Source organism: Hemiscyllium ocellatum, chromosome 5 (genome assembly GCF_020745735.1).
Source record: "Hemiscyllium ocellatum isolate sHemOce1 chromosome 5, sHemOce1.pat.X.cur, whole genome shotgun sequence".
Classification (NCBI taxonomy): domain Eukaryota; kingdom Metazoa; phylum Chordata; class Chondrichthyes; order Orectolobiformes; family Hemiscylliidae; genus Hemiscyllium; species Hemiscyllium ocellatum.
This window is the reverse complement of record NC_083405.1, coordinates 94,319,609-94,342,473: the sequence shown is the minus strand read 5'-3', so window position 1 is coordinate 94,342,473 and position 22,865 is coordinate 94,319,609. Positions and strand designations below refer to the sequence as shown.

At 43.1% G+C, this 22,865-nt stretch overlaps 1 protein-coding gene across 1 annotated transcript in view; it reads right to left on the bottom strand.

The window, feature by feature from the left end:
* The window catches only part of armc3 (armadillo repeat containing 3), a 184,186-nt gene that overhangs the window by 45,799 nt on the left and 115,522 nt on the right, over positions 1–22,865 (bottom strand). The window contains exons 13-14 of the mRNA XM_060825711.1: positions 9,945–10,045; positions 7,289–7,396 (exon numbers count right to left, since the gene is read on the bottom strand). Of these exons, the coding sequence (XP_060681694.1) occupies positions 7,289–7,396; positions 9,945–10,045 (209 nt within the window). The remainder of the gene's footprint in view (positions 1–7,288; positions 7,397–9,944; positions 10,046–22,865) is intronic.

Genomic DNA, 22,865 nt, shown 5'->3' with positions numbered 1-22,865 from the left:
AAACTAGTCCAATATATGAGTAACACGAATTGCTACTCATATATTGGACTAGTTTGATGGTATAACAACACGACGGTTGGAGGAAGAGCGCCTCATCTTCTGCCTGGGAACCCTCCAACCACAAGGTATGAATTCAGATTTCTCCAGTTTCCTCATTTCCCCTACCCCCACCTTGTCTCAGTCGGTTCCCTCAACTCAGCACCGCCCTCCTAACCTGCAATCTTCTTCCTAACCTCTCCGCCCCCACCCCACTCGGGCATATCACCCTCACCTTGACCTCCTTCCACCTATCACATCTCCATCGCCCCTCCCCCAAGTCCCTCCTCCCTACCTTTTATCTTAGCCTACCTGGCACCCTCTTCTCATTCCTGATGAAGGGCTTATGCCCGAAACGTCGAATTTCCTATTCCTTGGATGCTGCCTGACCTGCTGTGCTTTAACCAGCAACACATTTTCAACTGTGATCTCCAGCATCTGCAGACCTCATTTTTTTAGTCTCCCAGGAATGTCTAGATACTATCAGAGAAGCCAAGGTCACCTTCCATATTGACCAGGAAACAATTCCACGATTCTGCAAGGCTTGCCCACTGCGTTTTGCCTCATGGCAAACATAGAGGCAGAAATCAGAAAGCTGGAAAGTGAAGGAACCATCAAACTAGTCCAATATATAGAATGTGCAGCAGTGGTTGCACCAATTTTGATGTTCAATGGGTCAGTTCATCCCAGTGGAAACTTTAAACATATGATAAAGCACTTTTCACAGCTTGATAAATACCCAATCCCTCAGATAGAGGATTTATATACAAATCTAGGGGGTGGAGGGGGGTGAGCTGTCCTTCACAAAATAGGATATCAGCCATGCTTACTTGCAATTATGTTGAGACCAGGATTCCTAGAAGGATGCTCCAATTAATACCCATAATGGTTTGTACCAACATACAAGACAGAAATTTGGGTTATCATCATTGTCTACTAAAAATTTGTACAGCTGAAGAACATTTTGAAAGATCTACCCTAGGTTGCTGTTTACCCAGTTGATGTCCTAATAACAGGGAAAGCTAATAAGGAACATTTCGAGACCTTGAATATAGTCCTAAGGCATTTTCCAAGGCAGGTGGACATCTAATGAGGGGAAAAATGTGTGTGACTTACTTGGGCTACAGAGTCAACAAGATTGGATTACACCTGTTGGAAAATAAAGTGAGGGCAATCAAAGGTGCCCTAGCTGCCTTGTCTGTCCAGGAGCTTAGGTCATTTTTTGGGTTAGTAAGTTATTATACAAAACGTGGCATCCATCCTGGCATCAACTCCTAAAAAAAAGGTCAACATTGGAAATGGTTGCATAATCAAGCCGTAGCTTTCAATGACGTAAAGAAACAACAATCTTTCTCTAAGATGTTGGCACATTATGATCCCAAGAAAGATCTGATATTGATAGGAGATAACTCCCTCAATGGCATTGGGGTGGTATTGGTTCATAGGTAGCCCAATGGAGAGCAAAGCCCAACAGTGTGTGCATCCAGGACATTAGCTAATGCAGAGTGTAAATATGCCCAGATAGAGAAGGAAGGATTGGCGGTTATATTTGGAGTTAGGAAATTTCACCATTAACTTTATGGCTGAAAATTTGTGATCATCATGGACCACAAACCCCTACTTGGACTGCTTAAAAAGGACAAGGCAGTACTGTCCATAGCTTCAGGCTACATTCAACAGTTGACTCTAATACTAACTGCATATAATTACAAGTTGGAATATCATTGGAGAGACTGAGTAGCAGATACACCACTGGTGGTGCCCCAATGGAAGAGTTTGTAATGATATAGCATGCTCCCAGTTACAGCAGACTTTGAATGCAGAAAGATCCATTCCTTTCAAAACTAAAATAACTGGTATTAATGGGAGAATCCAGAGGGCTGTCACAACTTTTTGGACCCAGAGAGACCAGCTCAGGGTTGTGGATAGCATATTATTACAGGGAACAAGAGTGATTGTCCTGAGCAAAATCACTGGCAAACACTGGCTGAACTCCACTGCGGCCATCCAGGGATTTCTAAAATGAAGATGTTATGTCTGGTGGCCAGGCTTGGATGCAGAACTAACTGCATTGGTGGTGCTGTGCCAAGATATTCAATAAAGATCAAAATTTACCTCCAGCAGCTCCCCCAGATAAATCTTGGACTCAGTTGCACATCACCTGCACTGATCCTTTCATGGGTTCAATATTCTTAGGCATTGTAGATGCCCACTTAAAGTCATTGGATGTGCACAGCATCCATTCTTTCAAACACTAGGATGACAAGAGAAAAACTGCGCACATCGTTTCAACACATGGAGCCCTGGAAGTGTGGCCATAGATTATGGACCATCATTTACCAGTCAGAAATGTAACAGCATCAGTGGTGCCAATACTAGACACAAGACTCCACCAAGTGAGAAAGACAGTTTGATGAAGGGACTAAATTTGGTGTCAGGATCCTGGAAATGGCCCTGCATGGGTAAGAGGCATGGTCAACATGAGCTCAGGACCTGTGATGTAAAAAGTTTGCATGGGTGTGACAGTCCTGAATAAGCATGTGGACCATATGAAAGCTGTGAATCCTCAAATGGTTCATGAGCAAAATACGTCCTGCCCCTAAGAACATTTGGAAAGGCTGCCTGAACCTGTGGATTCACCTTCTCCATCAAAGACTAACAAGTCTTCTGAATCAGAGAAGGACATAACAGAGGTTGCTACTTCGGCGATATTGCTACCAGAAGAAGGGAGTGACATACATTTGCTTTCAGTCTTCCATGTGGGACCTTATCAAAAACCTTGCTGAAATCCAAATAGGCTACATCAAAAGCATTGTCCTCATCTACACATCTGGTCACCTCTTAGAATACCAGTCTGTAGTTTCCTGGTTTATCCCTTGCTCCCTTTTTGAATATTTGTAATGAGTAGCAATTCTGGATAAATACAAAAACCAAGTTCCAGCTTCCTGTCAACACCTAATCTAAAAGATGAATAAATTGGGGACTTCTATGTACTTTTAAGAATCTTTAACTTTGTAAAGCCTCCAGCAATAGCTGGGCTTGATTCCCAGCATGCTATCACAGTGAGGTGTAACATATGCAGCATCTTCCCTCACTCACTTCCCTTCCCCTTCCCCAGTCTTCTGTACTGCAAGCTGTGCATGCCCTCTGCACTGCTTCCTCACTACCTTTCCCCACAGCCATGCCATCCAATGTTATCTCTCATACCCCCTTCCCCTCCTCACCTTTCTGTCATTTTGGGAGAAGCTATCCATAAGAGCACACAGCAAGGTTGTACAAGTTTATTGGTCAGAGTATTGAGTACAGGATTTGGGAGGTCATGTTGTGGCTGTACAGGACACTGGTTAGGCCACTGTTGGAAAGATGTTGTGAAACTTGAAAGGGTTCAGAAAAGATTTACAAGGATGTTGCCAGTGTTGGAGGATCTGAGCTACAGGGAGAAGCTGAACAAGCTGGGGCTGTTTTCCCTGGAGCGTCGGAGGCTGAGGGGTGACGTTATAGAGGTTTACAAAATTATGAGGAGCATGGATAGGATAAATAGACAAAGTCTTTTCCCTGGGGTTGGGGAGTCCAGAACTAGAGGGCATAGGTTTAGGGAAAGATATAAAAGAGACCTAAGGGGCAACGTTTTCAAGCAGAGGGTGGTACGTGTATGGAATGAGCTGCCAGAGGATGTGGTGGAGGCTGGTACAATTGCATCATTTAAGAGGCATTTGGATGGGTATATGAATAGGAAGGGTTTGGAGGGATATGGGCCGGGCGCTGGCAGGTGGGACTAGATTGGGTTGGGATATCTGGTCGGCATGGATGGGTTGGACCGAAGGGTCTGTTTCCATGCTGTACATCTCTATGATGCTATGACTCTAAGTTGGAATGGGGTGCCCGACATTGGGCTCCTTAGACCCTGTGAGGAAAGAATCCTTGGCCTTGTAGAAGTCTGGGATATCTACGTCCCAACAAACAAGTATCACACTGTATGTCGCTGCTACTCTCAAAATTAACCAGGCAATCACTCTATCATTTATTGTACACCACTTCTGACCACTAGCCATGATGCCTTCGCTCCCTTATGTCTTGCAGGTACAGCCAGCCTCTACATGACATCTGCAGAGAAACACCTGATTGCTGCAGAAGCCACATTCTTGATCTCTTAGGATGACAGTGCTGAGATCTCAAAGAAAGCATCAGTGAGGCTTGCACCCCCATCAGATCAAATACTGACATCTCAGTGGAAATGTTAAGCTGGATGGCACCTCATTCTGACAGGACATTTCTTCCATGGCCAACACCAAAGCTAAGTCACTGGCACTCAGGGCTGCCACAGACAGGCATCAGCTCAGCCCAGGTAGTACAGAAGCCAGTGGGATCAGTAATCATGGACTTCATCCAAATGTAAAGGAAGGAACAGGTATGTTGGATGCAATAGTGCTCATTGCCCAGAAGCTGCACCACTGTAGCACATCATGCAACCGTTTAGTTGCCTCCATGGCCAGGTTGGTGGCTACCATGGAAAACCTTTGGAGCTGCAGGAGACATGCCCAAAACTGCACTCCATTGCCCCATCCAATGATCATCAAAACTGAAGGCATAATGACAAGGGTGCAGGGAGCCTTGATCTCAGTTCAAGGTGCTCCTTTCTCACAAAGAGTCAGAATGCACACATCTGGTAAATGAAGCACATACCAAGTCCCTCAGCAGTTTCCACTCAGGACACTGCAGATGTGACTGAGCCATTTACCTGCATCTTGTCTGGTTCCCCCTGACACTTGCATTCAGTTTAAGGGGCAATGGTGGTCAACTTGTCTCTGGCAAAGATACCCTCGGCATGTCTGGCATGTACAGCCACAAGCAGCCTGGGTTACCCCACAAAAATCCTCAGGCTAACATGCTCCACTGCCAACCACATTCCCTCCGCCCGAGTTACATAACAAGAGAGTACGTATAGTGGGAGGTGTGGAAGAATAAAATGTATTGAGTGCACTTTGGTATCATGGGTAACAATAGCTTGTATGTGATTCTCAGCTTATATAGAAATGTCTGTGCTATTTCTATAGCTATAGTGATTTCTTTGAAAATATGGTATGACAGAGACACTCCTTGGAGTAATGGGATTTTGTTTTCATTGGGTCAGTTTTATGAGCAAATACAATGAAAAGTTGTGCATTAGGCTCCAATTAGAACAGTTAGAAATGTTTATTTTGGGGGCTTGGGAAAAAAATTAATTTCTTGAAAAAACTTTTAGTTTGCAGAGATCATGGTTGAAGCTGGATATGTAAAACAGTTTCTCCTGATGAAGGAAGAAATGAGTTATCTCCGTGTAATGAACTGAGTTTGAAAATTTCGGGTCAGAAGGGAATTTTGAAGGGTTATTTGAAGCTGAGAAAATCTAAACTCAATGTATGAAGACTCAATAAAGATGCTATAAGATAGAGAACTAAAGTACCTGTTGAGTTAAACCCCATAGATGTGGTAGAGATGGGAATTATAAAAGGATACTATTAAGATTAATAGTATTGTATTGTACTGTGCATTTCAAAATCTTTAAGAGTTATATGTAAATAATTTTGACTTATTATTTCCAGATTTAAATTTATTTTGCAAAACCAATTTCTATTATTGTTAAAACTAAATGAAGTATTGTGCGCTTATATTTCAGTGAAAGACGAGTTCATTAAAACCAAAAATATGATTTATCAAGTCAAATTTGAATCAATGATCTGACTTTTCCAGTAATGATGTCAGTTGGGCTCACAATGCTACTTTTCTCTCACCTTCACATGAACATGGTCCATCTTCAATACTCCTCTTCCTTTTTTCAATTCTGTTTCTCCATTTCAGGGAATAGACTGCCAGTAATTTTATTATAAGCTTTCCAAAACCACAGCGACCTTGATACACTTTGTTTTTTAACCTCCTGCTTCCTGTAGAGACTCCATTCCATTCTCCCAGTTTTTCCATTACATCTGTTCTGGCACATTTCTGGCTGAACCAAGGATACCCAGGCAAAAACAATGGCTGCAGATGCTGGAAACCAGATTCTGGATTAGTGGTGCTGGAAGAGCACAGCAGTTGAGGCAGCATCCAAGGAGCAGCTGTCCCCAAGACTTGTCCGGACTTGCCCTACTGCCTAACTCCTTTTTCACCTATCCACTCCACCCTCTCCTCCCTGACCTATCACCTTCATCCCCTCCCCACTCACCTATTGTACTCTATGCTACTTTCTCCCCACCCCCACCCTCCTCTAGCTTATCTCTCCACGCTTCAGGCTCACTGCCTTTATTCCTGATGAAGGGCTTTTGCCTGAAACGTCGATTTTGCTGCTCCTTGGATGCTGCCTGAACTGCTGTGCTCTTCCAGCACCACTAACCAAGGATACCCAGTCTACTGTGGGGCTCTCAAGTATGTCTGACCAAATTCCTACATTTTTACACCCCTGCCTCCTTTCTGAGAGTCTTTCTTTGTCCTCACGTTCCACCATACCAGTCTACACATTCAAAAGTCGCTCTCCTGCACACACTTCTGCACTCAGTCTGTTGCAGTGTTTCAGTGAAGCTCCACATGAGCGCAATGAACATCACCTCATCCTCTGATTAGTCACTTTATACACTTCTAAACTCGATACTTAGCTCAACAACTTCAGATTATGAATTCTGTTCCCCACTATGATTCAGTATTTTCACCATGTGCTGGTTTAAATTTTAGCTTTCGTGTATTTCTTTTCTGACAGAGCAGTTCATTATTCTGGAACACTCATTCTAGGTAAATGCTTTTAGACTTTACTACCAACATTATTCCCTTTTTTTATTCTATGGCATCTTTACCATTAAATCTCCTATCCTCTAGTCGCCATCCCAAACCCTCCCTCCGATATTTCTTCCTCCTTTCAATGCCACGTAACCTATCACTTCTCTACCCCTTCAGTTTTGAGGGAGAGTTATTTCAACTCAGATTTCTCTCTTCAAATATGCTTCCAAACCTGCTAAGTACTTCAGGCACTTTCTGCTTTTAATTCAGATTTCCAGTGTTTGTAATAGTTTTGTTCGAAAATTAGTGTCATGTGAATAAAGTAAACAAAGTCAGAAAAATAGGAAACATAACTCAGAGAATGAGATTATTGTTTCAGAATTTAGAAGCTAGAAACTCAGATTACCACCACCAAAATATTGATAAAGTTATAGTTTCACAAGCACTCACCTGAAGATAGTAATTTTAAAATTTGTAGAAAAGTAATATGAAAAGAAGCTAGTCAAACCTGGATGGTTTATCTTTGCTGTATGCTTTGCTAGAAGGGAAACGATTACTGGCAGCTGACGAAGCTTCAGTGAGTTTTTCTTCTGTAGACAATCCTGCCATTTGATGTCTACAAAATAAGACACTAAGTTCAATACTTTTCATTCACATAGGAGAAAGAGAAAACTAATCTACCAATTATAACAATATTATATTTCAAAATTGTTAGAATTTTGAGGAAAGCTACTTAAAACATGGGACAAAGTCTTATATTCTACAAATTTTCTGGCAATCAAAAATTTTTCATTTCTGATTACAGTCTACAGTGATCTGTTTCAGCTTTTTGATGCAAGAATCACAATTTACAAAGCTCCAATACTATGAAGTTCCAATTCAACTGGTGCTGGACAGACTGTAAATTTTGTATTGCCAACACGTTGTTGTGATTTTAACTTAGGGCTCAGCAGTCTCCTTGGTGCTGGCTTCACTATACCTGTTTCCACACTTAGCAGGAGACCAATAAGCATAGTGCTAAATGATAGAACCAACCATTTTTCTTAAAATCAGTCTGATCCTTTTAAAGGGAAATTACACTGACTCATGCTAGCATTTAAAATATGGAAACTGAAACACCAGGATTGGATGAAGCCTTCAGATGACCAATTGAAAGGCATAGGTGAGTTGAACATTTTAAGATGTTTTTAATATTTTGAGCTCTCTATGAGTCCCTGTGGCAGGCGCCTTCTTACTCTACAGATATTTCCAGGCCTGCTGAGCTTCTGTAGCACTATTGGTTTTGAGATCAACTGCTATTGTTTTGTTGATTCTCTGTTTGTGTCACAAAGTAGTGTAGACACTCAGAAGGTAAATTTGGTGTACATGGAAAGGTATAAATTCTTTGACAGGGTTATTACTAGAGATCACTGCTGGCAGAAAACCAGCAATTCTGCTGAGACATCAAGTCCACATGTTTGGCTCACTTTTTGTTGCAGGTCTTCTCAAACCTACAAGCTACACTAATGGTGCAAGATTTTAATTGGTGTAGTACTAAACTGTAAATTGTCATACTGCACCAGATAGGGTACTGATCTGCAGACATTTGCTAGCTGGCTTAACTCAAGGCATGAATGGTTGGGCAGAACAAGATGGAAACCCCCATGATGTTGTTGCCATGAATTCTAGGAGATGTCAACACTCAAACCTTGTTTTCTTTTGACAAAGGCTGGAATTCTGATCAAACCAGAAATTGTGTAGCGTAATCACATTCTATTCACCATTTCTCAAACAACACTTCAAGCCTATCTAAAGCAGGATTTTTTCTTTTAAAAATGGGTTACTTCCCTCTTGGAGTTTCCATTGAAGAGCACTGGAAGATATCCTGCAGATGGGGTGACTAAAAGGTTTCCATCGACCGCAACTATCATAGCAATACCTTCCATCACTAGTCCCATCAAAGCCATTGTTTTGGCAATATGGCTATTCATAACAAGTCATATCTTGGTCTGATACCCTAACTCCTCTGTTAATTCACCCTCCTTTGAGCACCTTGCTTTGCTCCACTATCCACCTGTTTGTTTATAATCCCTGATCTTTACTGTCAACCCAAGTACAATCAATGTTTTCTCACCAAAATATCTTTTGCTATTTTCTGCCCACAGCCTCTGCACCAATTGACTTCTCAACCTCCATTTTAACTCATTGTGCTCTTTATTCATTGAATCCATTGGCTTCTTATCCTTCTTAATTTTTCCTAATTAAGTCCCCAACTCATATCCGTAGAAGATATTCTTAGCTTTATCTTCCATCACTTGCCCCAACAAGCCATAACTGTGGCAATATGGCTGTTAATAACAAATCACATCTTGGCCTGGTCCCCGACTCCTCTGTTACAGTTCTGAGGAAGGGTCACTAGACCTGAAACGTTAATTCTTCCTTCCAAAGTACATAACCTCACATTTTCCCATACTGTACTCCATCTGCTACTTCTTTGCCCACTCTCCTAGCCTGTCCAAATCTTTCTGTACTGCCCCATTTCCGTGATCTACCTACCTATCCACCTAACTTAGCAACAATGTTATAGTGTCATAAAGGTCTACAGCATGGAAACAGGCCCTTTGGCCCAAATTGCCCATGCTGCCCAGTTTTCACAATTAAACTATTTGTCTGCATTTGGTCCATATCTCTCTATACATATCCCATCTATGTACTTGTCTAAATGTTTCTTAAATTACAAAATTGTACTCTCTTCTACCACTACCTCTAGCAGCCTGTTCCAGGCATTCAACACCCTCAGTGTAAAAAAATTGCCCTTCTAGACCCTCTTGTAGCTTTTCCCCTCACCTTAAAAGTTCCTTTCTGCAGATCATTAATGTATAGCACGAATAGTTGGTGTCTCAGGTCAGACTCATGTGGAACTCCACTAGTCACCAGCTGCAATCCTGGAAAATCCACTTTATTCCTACTTTTTGCTTTCTCCCAGTCACTCAATCCTCTATCCATGCCAGTAGTCTTGCACCTAACACAATGGGCTCTTGTCTTATCTCTTTTGAATGCTAACATTTGTAAAATTTAGCTCAACCATCTTGGTTGCTAAGTGACTCCCTCTAAGACTTAAAACATGAAATAATAATTTGATCCTCTCAAATTTAATTAGAGTACCTAAATGAAATGTAACTTACCCATCTGCTCTTTTGGCATTAATTAGCAATATTGGCCGGTGCTGGTTCACCTCTTGATTACTGAGTTCTTCCAAAGGCAATACCTTCATGCCTGGTTTGATCTATAAAAGATAAATTTTACAGTTAACTTAGCTAATGGTCACCAGATGACAGTGAGTTCAAAAGACTGCAAAAAGCTTTGTAAAATTCATTCACGGGGAGACCAATCAAAGATGATGGCAACAGAAGTGGAAGAAACTAAATCTATGAGGAGCCACCCCTCCAATGATAATCTGTTTTTGTCCTAAGCTTGCTAGCGATCGGCTCATAAGTGGTAAGAATAGGTGTTAGGAAATAATACTTGCTAGGGTCAGATGGGGGGGGGAAATGAGGAAGGCAGAGAGGGACCAGGTGCCTGCAATGGGCGGGGGGAGCGCACTGTCCATGATGAGGGGACTAGCTGTTGTAAAAGAGGTCTCCTGCTAGAAGATAGAACAGCACAGGAATAGGCCCTTCAATTCACCATGTCTGCACCGACCAATGTGAAATTCTAAACTAATCCTACCTGCATGCACATGGTCTATATCCCTCTATTCCCTGCCTGTTCATGTGTCTGTCTGAATGTCTCTTAAACGTTGCCATTGTCCCTGCTTCAACCACCTCCCCTGGAAGCACCTACCACTCTGCATAAAAAAAACTTGCCTCGCACATCTCCTTTAAACTTTCCCCCCTCACCTCAAATCTGTGCACCTAATATCGACATTTACACTCTGACTATCTACCCTATCCACATCTGTCATAATTCTATATGTTTCTACCAGATCGCTCCTCAGTCTCTCTTGCTCTAGCGAAAACAATCGATAGATTTAAGGTGAGAGGAGAAGAATTTAAAAGGGACCCAAGGAGCAACCTTATCCACAGAAGGTAGTGCGTGTATGGAATGAGTTGTCAGAGGAGGTGGTGGAGGCTGGTACAATTACAGCATTTAAAAGGTATCTGGATGGGTATTTGAATAGGAAGGGTTTAGAGGGATATAGGCCAAATGCTGGCAAATGGGGCTAAATTAATTTAGGGTATCTGGTCAACATGGACGAGTTGGACCAAAGAGTCTGTTTTCATTTTGCACATCTCAATGACTTTATGACAAGACTCTCCTCGTTGCTAATACACTCCAGTCCAGGCATCATCCTGGTAAAACTCTTTTGCACCCTCTCCAAAGCCTCCACATCCTTCCTATAGTATGGAAACCAGAACTGCACACAATATTGATAAGGACAGTATTACAGTGGCAGAAAGGACATTTGAGGATTCATCTACCAAGGTAGTATGGGCTGAGGTTAGAAAGGAGAGGTCACCCTGTTGGGAGTTTTCTATAGACCTCTGAATAGTTCCAGAAATGTAGAGGAAAGATAACTTTGGATAGGTGCGAGAGTAACAGGGCAGTTGTTATGGGGGACTTTTAATTTTCCAAATAATGCCTGGAAATACTATAGTTCGAGAACTTTAGATGGGTCAGTTTTTGTCCAATGTGTGCAGGATGGTTTCCTGACATAGTATGTAGACAAGCCAACAAGGGGCGAGGCCACATTGGATTTGGTACTGGAGGTGAGTGAGCACTTTGGTGATAGTGACCATAATTCTGATACTTTTACTTTCGCGATTGAAAAGGATAGGTGTATACCACAGGACAGGAGTTATAGCTGGGGGAAAGACAATTATGATGCAATTAGGTAAGATTTAGGGTCATAGAATGGGGAAGAAAACTGCAGGGGATGGACACATTGAAATGCGGAGCTTATTCAAGGAACAGCTACAGCATGTCCTTGATAAGTATGTACCTGTCAGGCAGGGAGGAAGTGGTCGAGCGAGGGAGTCATGGTTAACTAAAGAAGTTGAATATTTTGTCAAGAGGAAGAACAAAGCTTATGTTAGGATGAGAGGTGAAGGCTCAGTTAGGCGCTTGAGAGTTACAAGGTGGCCAGGAGTGACCTAAACAAAGAGCTAAGGAGAGCCAGGAGGGGCATGAGAAGTCATTGACAGATAGGATAAGGGAAAACCCTAAAGCTTTCAATAGTTATATCAGGAATAAAAGAATGACAAGTAAAAGATTAGGGGCAATCAAGGACAGTAGTGGGGAGTTGTGTGTGGTGCCTGAGGAGATAGGGAAGCACGAAATTAATATTTTTTGCCAGAATTCATACCGGAAAAACGCAATGTTGTCAAGGAGAATACTGAGATACAGTCTAATGGACTAGAGGGGATTGAGGTTCACAAGGAAGAGGTGTTAGCAATTCTGGAAAATGTGAAAATAGACAAGTCCCCTGAGCCAGATGGGATTTATCCTTGGATTCTCTGAGAAGCCAGGGAAGAGATTGCAGAGCCATTGGCTTTGATCTTTGCATCATCATTGCCTACAGGGATAGTTCCAGAAGACTGGACGATAGCAAATGCTGTCCCCTTGCTCAAGAAGGGAAGTAGAGACAACCCTGGTAATTATAGACCAGTGAGCCTTACGTCAGTTGTGGGTAAAGTGTTAGAACAGATTATAAGAGATAGGATTTATAATCATCTAGAGAGGAATAAGTTGATTAGGGATGGTTAACACAGTTTTGTGAAGGGTAGGTCGTGCCTCACAAACCTTATTGAGTTATTTGAGATGGTGGCCAAACAGGTGGATGAGGGTAAAGCGGCTATGTGGTGCTTTTGAAAAGGTTAGGTTTGAATACGGTACGCTATTACACAAAATATGGAGGCATGGGATTGAGGATGATTTAGCGGTTTGGATCAGAAGTTGGCGAGCTGAAAGAAGACAGAAGGTCGTGGTTGATGGGAAATGTTCATTCTGGAGTTCAGATACTAGTTGTGTACCGCAAGGATCTGTTTTGGGGCCACTGCTGTTTGTCATTTTATAAATGACCTAGATGAGGGCATAGAAGGATGGTTTAGTAAATTTGTGGATAACACTAAGTTCGGTGGAGTTGTGGATCATGCTGAAGAGTGTTGCAGGTTACAGAGGGACTTAGAAAAGCTGCAGAGCTGTGCTGAGAGGTGGCAAATAGAGTTTAATGCAGAAAAGTGAGAGGGGATTCATTTTGAAGGGAGCAATAGGAATAAAGAGTACTGGGCTTATGATAAGATTCTTGGTAGTGTAGATGGGCAGAGTTATCTCAGTTTCCGTGTACATAGATCCTTGAAGGTTGCCACCCAGGTTGACAGAACAGAGAACATGACAGCGCAGTATAGGCCCTTTGGCCCTTGATGTTGCACTGACCTATGAAATTTATGTGATGCCCATCTAACCAACATTGTTCCATTATTATCCATATATACGTCCAATGCCAATTTAAATGTCCATGACATTGGTGTCTACTACTGTTGCAGGCAGGCCTTTCCACATCCCTATTACGATCTGAGCAAAGAAACTACCCCGATATCTGTCCTAAATCTATCACCCCTCAATTTAAGGTGACGACCCCCTGTGTTAGCTTCACCATCCAAGGAAAAAGGCTCTCACTGTCCACCTTGTCTAATCCTCTGATTATCTTATGCATCTTAATTAACCTCTCAACCTTCTTCTCTCCAATGAAAATAGCCTCAGTTCCCTCAGCCTTTCCTTGTAAGACCTTCCTTCTATACCAGGCAACATCCTAGTAAACTTCCTCTGAACCTTTTCCAAAGCTTCCACATGCTTCCTACAATACGGTGACCAGAACTGCACACTAAACTCCAGGTGCAGCCTTACCGGTCTTGTGCAGCTGAAGCATGACCTTGTGACTCTGAAATGCAATCTCTTTACCAATAAACGTCAGCACACATATGCCTTCTTACCAAACCTATCAACCTGGGTGGCAACCTTCAGGGATTTATGTACCTGGATATCAAGGTCTGTCTGTTCATCTACACTGCCAAGAATTTTACCATTAGACCAGTACTCTGCATTCCTGTTACTTCTTCGAAATGAACAAACTCACATTTTTCTGCACTAAATGCTATTTGCCACTTCTCAGCCCAGCTCTGCATCTTATCTATGTCCGTCTGTAAACCACAACATAATTTGGCACTATCCACAACTCTGCCTACCTTAGTATCATCCGCAAACTTACTAACCCATCCTTCGATGCCCATATCCGGATAATTTCTAAAAATGACAAACAGCAGTGGCCCCAAAATGGATCCTTGTGGCACACCACTGGTAAATGAGCTCCAGGATTAATATTTTCCATCAACCACAACCTTCTGTCTTCTTTCAGCAAGCCAATTTCTGATCCAAACTGCTAAATCACCTTCAATCCCAAAACTCTGTATTTTGTGCAATAGCCTACCGTGTGGAACCTTAGCTAACACCTTACTAAAGTCCATATACAGCACTTCCTGAAGAAGGGCTCATGCCCGAAACGTTGATTCTCCTGCTCTTTGGATGCTGCCTGACCTGCTGCGCTTTTCCAGCAACACATTTTCAGCTCTGATCTCCAGCATCTGCAGTCCTCACTTTCTCCTCCACATCAACTGCTTTACCTGTTTTGTCACCTTCTCAAAGAACTCAATAAGGTTAGTGAGGCAGGACCTACCCTTCACAAAACCATGTTGACTATCCCTAATCAACTTGTTTTGTTCCAGATGATTATAAATCCTATCTCTTATAACCTTTTCCAACACCTTACCCACAATCAAAGTAAGGCTCACTGGCCTAGAATTGTCAGGGTTGTCCCGATTTCCCTTCTTAAACAAGGGGACAACATTTACTGTATTCCAGTCTTCTGGCACTACTCCTGTCAACAATGATGACATAAAGATCGAAGCCAAGGCTCTGCAATTTCCTCCCTGGCTTCCCAGAGAATCCGAGGATAAATCCCATCTGGCCCACAGGTCTTATCTATTGTCAGATCTTCCAAAATTGCTAAAACCTCTTCTTTGTCAACCCCAACTCATCTAATCCTATAGCCCGTATCTCCGTATTCTCACTAACATTGCACTTTTCCAATGTGAATACTGATGAAAAGTATTCATTAAGCACCTCCCCGATGTCCTCAGATTCCACATACAACTTTCCACTACTATCTTTAATTCGCCCTAATCATTCTTTTATTCTAGTCATTCTTTTATTCCTGATATACCTATGGAAGGCCTTAGGATGTTCCTTGATCCTATATACCAACAACTTCTCATGTCCCCTCCTAGCTCTTCTTAGCCCTTTCTTTAGATCATTTCTGGCTAACTTATAACTCTCAAGCCCCCTAACTGAGCCTTCATGCCTCATCCTCACATCTTTTTCTTTCTCATGACAAGAGCTTCAACTTCTTTAGTAAACCATGCCTCCCTCTCTTGACAACCACCTCCCTGCCTGATAGTATATACTTATCAAGGACCTGCAGTAGCTGTTCCTTGAATAAGCTCCAAATTTCAAGTGTGTCCATCCCCTGCAGTTTCCTTCCCCATCCTATGCATCCTAAACATTGCCTAATCGCACCATAATTGCCTTTCCCCCAGTTACACCTCTTTCCTTGCGATATATACCTATCCCTGCCCATTGCTATTGTAAACATAACTGAATTATGGTCACTATCGCCAAAGTGCTCAACTACCTCCAAATCTAACACCTGACTGGGTTCATTTGCAGTACCAAATCCAATATGGCATCGCCTCTTATTGGCCTGTCTACATACTATGTCAAGATTAGAGTGGTGCTGGAAAAGCACAGCAGGTCAGGCAGCATCCGAGGAGCAGGAAAACCATTGATGCTGCCTGACCTGCTGTGCTTTTCCAGCGCCACTCTAATCTTGACTCTAATCTCCAGCATCTGCAGTACCCACCTCTGCCTACATACTGTGTCAGAAAACCATCCTGCTCACATTGAACAAAAACTGACCCATCTAAACTATTTGAACAATAGTATTCTTAGTAAATATTGGGGAAGTTAAAGTCCCCCATAACAACTAATGTGTTACTTTTGCTCCTATAGAGAATCATCTTTGCTATCCTTTCCTCAAATCCCTGGAACAATTCTGAAGCCCAACAGGGTAACCTCTCCTTTCCTGTTTCAAACCTCAGCCCAAACTACCTCAGTGGATGAGTCCTCAAACATTTTCTCAGCTGCTGTAATACTACGTTGATTAACAATGCCGCCACCACCACCTCCCCCACTCCACCCCTCCCCCCAAAACCATCTTCTCTGTTCTTACTGAAACATCTAAATCCCAGAATCTGCATCATGGCTAGAGGAAGGACAACAACCATTCCTGTCCTTCCTCTAGCCATGTGTCTGAAATGGCCACATCTAAATCCCAGGTACCAACCCATGCTGCAAGTTCACCCGCCTTATTCCGGATGCTCCTGGCATTGTAGGATACACATTTCAAACCAACACCCTGATTGCTGGTGCCCTCTTGCGACCTTGTAAATCTATCCCTGATGTCACTACCCTCAACCTCCTATACACTGGAACTACAATTCAGGTTCCCATCCCCCTGCTGTATTAGTTTAAACACCCCCCGAAGAGCATTAGTAAAGTTCCCCCACACAGGATATTGGGACCCCTCTAGTTCAGGTGAAGACCATCCTGTTTGTAGAGGTCCCACCTTCCCCAGAAAGAGCTCCAATTATCCAAGAATCCCAACCCTCCCTCCTGCACTATCCCTGCAGCCAAATGTTCTGCTCCATCCTCTCCCTGTTCCTTGCTTCACTAGCATGTGGCACGGGCAACAAATCAGAGATAACAAGTCTGTTGTTCTTGCTCTAATCTTCCATCCTAACTCCCTGAATTTCTGCCTTCAATCCCCACCTTTCTTCCTACCTATGTTGTTGGTGCCTATGTGGACCACAGCTTGTGGTGGCTTCCCCCTCCCCCTCAAGGATCACAAAAACATGATCAGAGACATAACGAACCCTGGCACCTGGGAGGCAACACACCAATAGTGAGTCTCTCTTGTTACCACAAACCCTCCTTTCTGTCCCCTTAACTGTGGAGTTCCTAATAACTAAAGCTCTGCTCCTCTTAACCATTCCCCTCTGAGCAATGGGGACAGACTCTGCACCAGAGACCTGTCCCCATTGCTCACTGCTGGTAAGTCCCCCTCCTAACAGCATCCAAAACGACATACTTGTTGTTGAAGGGAACTACCACAGGAGATCCCTGCACTGCCTGCTGGTTCCCGTCCCTACCCCTGACAGTAACCCATCTACCTTCTTCACATGGCTGTGGAGTAACTACCTCCCTGTAACTCTTCTCAATAACCCCCTCTGCCTCCCAAATGATCCAAAGTTCATTCAGCTCCAGCTCCAGTTCCCTAACACGGTTCTTGAGGAGCTGGAGTTGGGTTCACTTCCCACAAATGAAATCAACATTATAAAGGTTGTTAAGAAGGCATACGGTGTATTAGCTTTTATTGTTAGAGAGATTGAGTTTCAGAGCCACGAGGTCATGTTGCAGCTGTTCAAAACTCTGGTGCAGCTGCACTTGGACTATTGTGTACAGTTCTGGTCACCTCATTATAGGAAGGATGTGGAAACTTTGGAAAGGGTGTAGAGGAGATTTACTAGAATGTTGCCTGGTATGGACGGAAGGTCTTATGAGGAAAGGCTGAGGGACTTGACGCTGTTTTCGTTAGACAGAAGATGATTGAGAGCTGACTTAATTGAGACATAAGATAATCAAAGGGTTAGATAGGTTGGAGAGTGAGAGCCTTTTTCCTCTGATGGTGATGGCTAGCATGAGGGGACAGAGCTTTAAATTGAGTGTTGATAGATATAAGACAGCTGTCAGAGATAGTTTCTTTACTCAGAGAGTAGTAGGGGCATGGAATGCACTGCCTGCAACGGTAATACACTCGGCAACTTTAAGGGCATTTAAATGGTCATTGGATAAACATTGTGTAGGATAGATGGACTTCCAATTGGTTCAACAGGTCGGCGTAATATCAAGGGCTGAAGGGCCTGTACTGTGCTGTTATGTTCTATGTACTGATATAAAGTTCACAGCCTTATAATTTCCTGGATTTTTTTTTGCTCATCTTAAACAGAGGAACAACATTGGCTATTCTTGTCTTCTGGGATCTTGCCTTGACTAAAGAGGATACAAAGATCTCAGCCAACGCTCCAGAAATTCCTTCCTTACCTCTCTTGGTATCCAGAGATAGATCCCATCAGGCCCTGGAGACTTATCTACCTTAATATCTAACACTAACCCCAACCCAACATCTCATCCTTCTTAATATTGACATGCCCTGGAGTATTAACATAATCCTCCCTGATGTTACTATCATCCATATCCTTCTCCTTTGTCAATACTGATGCAAAGTATTCATTAAGTACCTCACCCGCCTCCTCTGGCATATATTCCTTCCTTTTTCCTTGAGTGGACCCACCCTCTCCCTAGCTACCAGTTTCCTCTTAATATATGTTTTAAATGTCTTGGGATTCCCTTTAATCTTACTTGCCAAGGACATTTCATGGCCCCTTTCAGCTCTCTTAATTCCTCATTTGCGTTCTTTCCTGTTTCCTTTATATTTCTCAAGGATCTTGTCTGATTTCCTTTTTCTTTTTGACTAAACTTCCAATATCTCTTGTCATCCAAGAGTTTCTGAATATTGCCTTTCTTATAATTCATCCTTGTAAGAATATGCTGGTCCTGAACTCTGTTCAACTGATCTTCAAAAAGCTCCCACAGATCAGATGTTCATCCTTACAAGGAGACTGAGCATTGTTAAGAGGTATCCAGCTGGAGGTGAAACCACACACATACAGGCTCCTCCGTACTTTCCATTCAGGACAGTGCATAGGTGCTTAGGCCCTTTTCCTATATCTTGCTTGCCCCATTCCAGCTTTCGGAACTTTAAGCTGACAAGGGTCAATTTGCCTCTAACAAGATGTCCCTCACAATGTCTGGCCCATCCAGACAAAGGTACCTGGGGTTGCTGCACATAATTTCTAGTAATATCTGGTCCTACTTCTGAGCAGGCCCTCCCCCACCCCAGCTGTGGAATCAGGAACTACATGAAGACACAGTGAGAAAGAGGAAGAGGATTGTCCTGACAGTGACTCCATAGTCTTTCAGTACATCTCACCACCTTTCATTCACTGGCCCCATCTCCTCATTAAAAGGAGAAAACAGCCCATAACAGGCTTTGAAATGTCATTGTTCAGTGTCTAGAATGGAGTTTGTTTAGAACAAGCAGCAAGCTGAATCCATCAGGCACATGCTCTGGCTTCCTGATTGAATATTTCCAATGTCTATCTTCTTTGGTGAATTTGGAAGGTGGAATCTGAACATTAATGAAATTAGCTATGGTGTTAATAAGGTGTTTAACAAATGTTAATCCCCATCAATTGGCACTTTGCCACTACCTTGTGAGAATGTCACCATCGTACTTGTGAAAAGCATGAAAGTTGGAGCACGATTACCTCAAATCAGGATGGACCTCACCAGATTTCTCATCTAATTCTGCCAGACTCTTGCCATATACAAGTCTGAGCAACATGGACTAAGATTCCACCCATAATAATCAAAAGGAGACAGGAAATTAAAGAACTCTCTAACACTCATCACGATTAGAACATATAAGATAGAACTTGGAACAGTACAGGCCCTTCGGCCCATGATGTTGTGCTGACTTTTTATCCTACTCTAAGATCAAATTAACCTACATACCCTTCATTTTACTATCATCCACGTGCCTATCCAAGAGTCATTTAAATGTGCCTAATATATCTGACTCTAATATCACTGCTGGCAGTGCATTCCATGCACCCACTGCTCTCTGCGTAAAGAACCGATGTTTGACATCACCCCTAAACCTTCCTCCAATCACCTTAAAACTATGCCCCCTCGTGATAGCCATATCCACTGGGGAAAAAATCTCTGGCTATCCACTCTATCTATGCCTCTCATCATCTTGTACACCTTTATCAAGTCACCTCTCATCCTTCTTTGCTCCAATGAGAAAAGCCCTAACTCCCTCAACTTTTCTTCATAAGACATGCTCTGCAGTCCAGGCAGAATCCTGTTAAACCTTCTCCAGGCCCTATCTAAAGCTTCCACATCCTTCCTGTAATGAGGCAACCAGAAATGAACACAATATTCCAAATGTGATTTAACCAGGGCTTTACAGAACTGCAGCATAACTTAATGGCTCTTAACTTGTGGGCGGCACGGTGGCACAGTGGTTAGCACTGCTGTCTCACAGCGCCTGTAGACCCGGGTTCAATTCCCGACTCAGGCGACTGACTGTGTGGAGTTTGCACGTTCTCCCCGTGTCTGCGTGGGTTTCCTCCGGGTGCTCCGGTTTCCTCCCACAGTCCAAAGATGTGCGGGTCAGGTGAATTGGCCAAGCTAAAATTGCCCGTAGTGTTAGGTAAGGGGTAAATGTAGGGGTATGGGTGGGTTGCGCTTCGGCGGGTCGGTGTGGACTTGTTGGGCCGAAGGGCCTGTTTCCACACTGTAAGTCTAATCTAATCTAATCTAATCTAAAACTTCAATCTCCGGCTAATTAAAGCCAACATACCATATGCTGCCTCACAGCGCTAGGGTCCCGGGTTCGATTACAGCCTTGGGTGGCTGTCTGTGTGGAGTCCGCACATTCTCCCCGTGTCTGCGTGGGTTTCCTCCCACAGTCCAAGTCCAGAACTAGAGGGCACAGGTTTAGGGTGAGAGGGGAAAGATATAAAAGAGACCTAAGGGGTAACTTTTTCTCGCAGAGGATGGTACATGTATGGAATGAGCTGCCAGAGGATATGGTGGAGGCTGGTACAATTGCAACATTTAAGAGGCATTTGGATGGGTATATGAATAGGAAGGGTTTGGAGGGATATGAGCCAGGTGCTGGCAGGTGGGACTAGATTGAGTTGGGATATCTTGTCGGCATGGATGAGTTTGACCGAAGGGTCTGATTCCATTCTGTACATCTCTATGACTCTATCAGATGAATTGGCCATGCTAAAGTGCCCATAGATTAGATTGGTCACCGAGCTCCAGGCTGAATACATTCCATTTACAACCACTCTCTGTCTTCTATGTGCCAGCCAATTCTGTATCCAAACAGCCAAATTTCCTGAAGGGCTTATGCTCGAAATGTCGATTCTCCTGCTCCTCGGATGTTGCCTGACCAGCTGTGCTTTAGTCAGAGGGAAATGGGTCTGGGTGAGTTACACTTTGGAGGGTCAGTTTGGACTTCTTGGAGTGAAGGGTCTGTATCCACATTGCAAGGAATCTACTCTAATCTAAACTAACCCTATCAACTTGGGTGGCAACTTTGAGGAGTCAATGGATGTGGCCCAAAGATCCCTCTGTTCCTCCATACTGCCAAGAATCCTACCTTTAACCCTGTAATCTGCATTCAAAATTGACCTTCCAAAATGAATTATTTCACACTTTTCTAGGTTGCACTCCATCTGCCACTTATCAGCCCAGTTCTGCATCCTGTCAATGTCCCATTACAACCTGTAACAGCCCTCAACACTATCCATAACTCCATCAAACATCATGTCATCGACAAATATACTAACCCACCCTTCCACTTCTTCATCTAAGTCATTTATAAAAATCACAAACAGTAGAGTTCCCAGAACAAATCCCTGTGGAACACCATTGGTCACCGAGCTCCAGGCTGAATACATTCCATTTACTACCACTCTGTCTTCTGTGTGCCAGCCAATTCTGTATCCAAATAGCCAAATTCAATAAGGCTTGCGAGGAATGAACTGCCCTTCACAAAGCAATGCTGACTATCTCTAATCAAAGTATGATTTTCCAAATAATCATAAATCCTATCTCTCAGATCCTCTCCAATAATTTATAAATTGGTTGTGGGTTTGGAAGGTACTGTCTAAGGATCATTGGTGAGTTTCTGCATTGCATTATAGTACACACTTCTGCTAATGAGCACCAGTGACTGAATATTTGTGGATAGGATGCCAACAAGCAGGCTGCTTTGTCCTTGCTGGTGTTAAGCCTATTGAGTGTTGCTGGAGCTGCATTTTTCCAGGCAAGTGGGAAGTATTCCATCACACCCCTGACTTGTGCCTTGTAGATAGTGGATAGGTTTTGGGGAGTCAGGAGGTGAGATACGCACTGCAGTATTCTGAACCTCTGATCTGTTGTTGTAGCTATTCTATTTAAATGACAAGTCCAATTCAGTTTCTGGTCAATAGTGACCTCCAGGATATTGATAGTGAGGGATTCAGTAGATAGTAATGCTTTTGAATATCAAGGATGGCAGATTGTCTCTTGCTAGTGATGGTCATTGCTTGGCATTTGTGTGATTTGATTGTTACTTGCCATTTTTTAGCCCAAGTATGGAAATTATTCAGGTCTTATTATGTTTAAACATGCAGTGCTTCAGTGTTCGAGGAAATGGGAATGGTGCGAGACATTGCTCAATCATCAGCAAAATTCCCCACTTCTGACCTTGTGATGGAGAGGTCATTGATAAAGAAACTGAAGATGGTTGGGTCTAGGACACTACCGTGAGGAACTCCTGCTGAGATGTACAGGAGCTGAGATAACTGACCTCCAGCAACCACAACCATCTGCCAGGTATGACTAATCATTGGAGTTTCCTCCTGATTCCCATTGACTCCAGTTTGGCTAAGGGTCCAAACTGATGCCACACTCAGTCAAATGCAACTTTGATGTCAAGGGCTGTCACTCTCACCTCACCTATGGAATTCAGTGTTTTTGTCCATGTTTGAATGATCAGTGTAATGAGGTCAGAAGCTGAGCGACCCTGGCAGAAGCCAAACTGGGCATTGTGAAGCCAAAGTGAGCAGGTTATTGGTGAGCAGATGCTGCTTGATAACACTGTTGATGACACCTTCCATCAGTGTAACAATGATCAAGAGTAGATTGATGAAGTGGTGGTTGGCCAGGTTGGATTTACCTGGCTTTTTGCTTACAGGATATGCTCTTTCAATTTTCCATAATATCCAGTACTGTTGCTGTACTGGAACAGC